This window comes from Varanus komodoensis, unplaced genomic scaffold, assembly GCF_004798865.1.
Source record: "Varanus komodoensis strain SLA01 unplaced genomic scaffold, ASM479886v1 scaffold80, whole genome shotgun sequence".
In the NCBI taxonomy this organism is placed as follows: domain Eukaryota; kingdom Metazoa; phylum Chordata; class Lepidosauria; order Squamata; family Varanidae; genus Varanus; species Varanus komodoensis.
Genome location: NW_025336482.1, coordinates 2,056,577 through 2,061,067, shown reverse-complemented (window position 1 = coordinate 2,061,067; position 4,491 = coordinate 2,056,577). Strand labels below are relative to the sequence as shown.

Below are 4,491 nucleotides of genomic sequence, written 5' to 3'. Positions count from 1 at the left end.
ATAGTTAAGGCGATGGTTTTCCCAGTTGCAATGTATGGCTGTGAAAGCTGGACCATAAGGAAGGCTGAGCGCCAAAGGATTGAGGCCTTTGGATTGTGGTGCTGGAGGAGACTCTGCGAGTCCCTTGGACCGCAAGGCGATCAAACCGGTCAGTCCTGGAGGAGATCAACCCTGGCTGCTCTTTAGAAGGCCAGATCCTGAAGATGAAACTCAAATACGCTGGGCACATAATGAGAAGGAAGGACTCCCTGGAGAAGAGCCTGATGCTGGGAACAACTGAGTGCAAAAGAAGAAGGGGGCGGCAGAGGATGAGGTGGCTGGATGGAGTCACTGAGGCAGTCGGCGTGAGCTTGGGTGGACTCAGGGAGATGGTGGGGGACAGGAGGGCCTGAAGGAAGGTTGTCCGTGGGGTCGCGATGGGGCAGATGCAACTTCGCGACAAACAACAACAACAACTATTATCATATTGTTTTGCTATGGTACATTTTATGGGGTTAGGTTTGGGTTTGTGAATCATCCCAAATGCTTTGGCAATTAGGTATAATTAAAATTTAATACTAGATGTGATAATTAAAAATAATAAAGGTGCCACCCCATATTAGCCGGGAATGTCAAAAGTGGCCAGGACTTTTCTCCCACCAGCCAGTGGAACCTGGGAGTTGCCTCAATTTTGGTACCCTGAGCTTTGCTTCGTTGGACGCATCCTGCGCTCCTCTGCAGGGGACAACAAGTCTCCGTGTGACATCCCCTCACATACGTGTATGCCACTAACAGGTCCCCTCAAGAGTCTCCTCTCTTCCAGGCTGAAGAGGCCCAGCTCCCTCAGTCTCGCCTCTTTGCTGCACCAATTCCAACCTGGCTATATCCCTCTTGTAATGAGGGGGCCAGAACTGAACACAAGACTCCAGCTGTGGGTGCACCTCACCTGAGTTGTACAGAGTGGCAGTAACACCTCTCTTGATCTGGAAGCCACGCTTCTGGCTATGCATCCAAGGGTGGCGTTCGCCCTCTTGGCCACCGCATCCCACTGCTGGCTCAGGTTCAGCCTGCAGTCAACCAGCACCCCGAGGTCCCTTTCACAAGTGCTGCTCTCCAGCCACTGGTCCCCTAACCTGTCCTTATGACACCCACTCCTATGCCCCAAGTGCAAGACCTTGCACTTACCCACACTGAACGCCACCCTGTTGTCTCCTGCCCACTTCCATAGTCTGTCCAGATCCTTCTAGATCCGGAGTACTTGCTCCTCAGTTGTGGCCACTGCTCCAGTTTTAGTGTCGTCTGCGAATTTGATCAGCAGACTGTTCACCCCTTCTTCCATGTCATTGATGAAAAGATTGAAGAGGATCGGTCCCGGGACAGAGCCCTGGGGGACCCCGCTTGTCACTGGCCGCCATCCCGATGATTCCCCACTAACAGTTACCCTCTGCTTTCGCTCAGTCGGCCATGCCCTAATCCATCGGACAGTGAATCGGTCTATCCAGAAACCCCTCAATTTCTCCACCAGGGTATCATGGGGCACATTGCCAAAAGCCTTGTTGGAATCCAGGGAAAGGACATCCAGCGCATCTCCTCTGTCCAGTCATTTCAAAACCTTGTCACAGAATCCCACAGGGTTTCTCTGGCAGGAATACATGGATTGAACCTTAAAATGTCTTTGACTCCATAAAGTTTTCACTGCATTCAATTCATATCTTACCTCTATCTTGAGTCTGGCTTAGGTAAACAGCTAAATATATTTTGCTTTAGCTACTAAATCAAGATTAAAATTAACTCATAGTTAATAGTAATAATTATTGGCAAACAGTGTTTACAACATACTGTCAGTTGTTGATTTTATAGAGGCATGTATGTTTAGTATTAAGTTTATTTCCTAAGGAATTGCTGTAGCACATACTCTGTTTAATTTATATGTCTTAACTGATCCTTGTTTTACAGTTAATAATTACCTTTTAAGTAAGAATTTGTGGGAATACCTATGGTCTAAATAAACAGTTTTGGTTACGTTTACTAGAAACCACAGATCTAGGCCTATATGATTTACCCTTTCCTCTTAATTTATTTTTCAGTTCTCCATATATGCTACCCTGAAGTATTAGCACATACTTTAAAAAAAAAATAAAAAATAAAATTAGCATACGTTCCAGCAGCTCCGCCTGCTCCGACACCCATCTTCTCCGGGCTTCTTCCTTCACCCAGGTAGAAGAATAACTCCTTCGTCCAGTTTGCAGACTCTCTGCAAGGCAACGGAAATTGCTCACATTACGGGGCTGTCGGTTCTGAAGACGAGGTATAAAGCGATTCCAGATATTGCCTAGAAAGGGACCGAACCCGCTTGCTTTCTCCCACCAGCCACGGGCTTGCTGCCCCTTCTTCAACCAACCTGTGGAAAGTTCACTTCACGTGAGTGGAACTCAAGGGGGCAAAGGGTTTCCCTTCTACCTGAAACCTGGGAGCCTCCTGCATGCCAAGCAGACATGCGCTAAAATCCCAGATCTAAGCACCATGCCACCAGTCCTCAAGCTTCCAGGAGGCCTCCAGGAAGCCGCGTCGGGACCGCCTCGCGGGCGGCTTCCTGGGACCCCCGCGGGGAAGGCCTCCCCGGCCACGTGCCCCCCCGAGCTTTGCGCGGGCAGGGGGCTGCGCCGGGGGGCTTGGCGGGCAGGCCCGGCCCGGCCATGCGGCGCGGCGAGGGGCCCCTCCCCAGGGCAGGCCTGCGGGTCGCTGCCCCGCTCCGGCCCTGCTGCGAGGGGGCAGAGCGCCCCCGCCCAGGGAGCCCGCTCCGAAGGGGGTGACCCTCCCCAGCGCCGGGGGCTGCTGCCTGAACCGCACCGGGCAGCCCTCCCGGGAGGGGCGCCCGGCCCCCCGGCTGCAGGGGCCCCGGGCCCCCGCCCGGCGAAGCCCCTCACCCCGCAGCAGCAGCAGCAGCGCCCCCTGCAGCCTGAGCACCGACATGCCCGCTACGCCGCCCGCATGCCGCCGTCTCCGCTCCGAAGCCCACATCGGCTGCCCCGCGGCGCACGCGCGGGGCAGGCCCCGCCCGCCCCTTCCTGCTCCAGCCAATAGGCGGCGCGGAGGGGCGCTCCGGAAGAGGAACGGGAACTACGAATCCCAGGAAGCTAATGGGAGAGGATGGGACTGCGGGACAGCTGGACGTAGATCTAGGAAAATAGTTGGGAGAATACTTCTCTGGATGCCTTCCGGGTTCACTTGAAGGAGAAGTGTGCTTTGTTTTATTTTAAGGCTGTTGATCCTTTAGGGGCTCCTCCGTGCGAGTCAATCGCGCGGAATTCAGCGAGTGAACATGCAAATATCCACCGAGGGAAGGCGGAGAGGGGAAATGAAAGCTGTCCCCTAAAGCTGGTGAAAGTCTTTAATAACTTACGGGATAAAGGTTTTAATGTCTATGCAGAAAAGGCATCTGAGTACGTCCTTGCACAGGCAGGAAGGACGGAGGCCGGAGAGAGAGACGCGCTTGTTTTAAAGTTAGACCTTTTCTTGGGCAAAGCATTCGTTTCTCTGAAATGCTCAGTCCTGATGTGGTGGAATACAGGACCCATCAGCCCTGGCCAATAAAGAGAATGGTGTGGGATGGTAGGAATGGCAGTCCAGTGATTTCTGGAGGTCCCTGGTTCTGAACACTTTCAGTTGTCCCTGCCCATGTGAACCCTGATGCCAGAAGAGCCAAAATAGCACATTTAGCCATTTGTAAATACATATAATTCATATTCCTCCTTGCAAGGAGCCGAAGGGGGCAACATGACCCTCCCGCTCTCCATCTCTGCCTCGCACAACAACCCTGTGGGGTAGGCTAGCGCGGAAAGCGAGTAATCGAGTTGTGATTAAATGGAGATTCAGACTCAGGTCTCCCAAATCCCTGTTGAAATCTCTCACCCCTGTGCCACACTCGCTGCAGGCTTGGGGTGAGTGCCGCTAAGACATCGGCCCTCACAATACAACCTGGGGACGGGTTCCGGCCCTCCATGCTCATTTGGACCCGCCAGGCTCCCGCCCACACCTGTTACCACCCACCCCAGGAGGCAGCGGTTTGCTTGCTCGGAGGAAAAGACCCCCAGGCGATCAAACCTGTGCCCCTTTCAGCTGCGTTGCCTCGGCTCGCCTCGCCTCCCCTCATGGGAACCTCGCCGCCCCATGCTCACGACCAGGCACCACGTTTCCGGCCCACGTCAAGCACCTGCAGCTTTCAACTGGCCCCCAGGTCAAAAAGATGGAGGACCCCTGGGAATGTGGCTAAGGGAATGTGGCTTATGCAGAAGCCCGATGTTCCGGGGCGGTGTGAGGCTGGGCCTAAAGGCGGTTAACAGCAACCTTTCAATACATTCGGGCTTGGCTGGTTCCCAGGATGGGCCACCGGAAGGCAGCACCAAGGGGGAACCTTTGGCCCGATGAGGGGATCAGGGACTGCAGCTCCCAGGATGGGCCACCGGAGGGCGGCCTCAAGGGGGAAGGTTTGGCCCCATGGTGGGATCAGGG

At 54.2% G+C, this 4,491-nt stretch overlaps 1 protein-coding gene across 1 annotated transcript in view; it reads right to left on the bottom strand.

Moving 5' to 3' along the window:
• POLRMT (RNA polymerase mitochondrial) overlaps positions 1 to 3,009 on the bottom strand; it is a gene marked incomplete at its 3' end in the record, with an annotated part of 15,064 nt that extends 12,055 nt beyond the window's left edge. The window contains exons 1-2 of the mRNA XM_044455944.1: positions 2,907 to 3,009; positions 2,138 to 2,233 (exon numbers count right to left, since the gene is read on the bottom strand). Of these exons, the coding sequence (XP_044311879.1) occupies positions 2,138 to 2,233; positions 2,907 to 3,000 (190 nt within the window). The remainder of the gene's footprint in view (positions 1 to 2,137; positions 2,234 to 2,906) is intronic.
• Between the last annotated feature and the right edge of the window lie 1,482 nt (positions 3,010 to 4,491).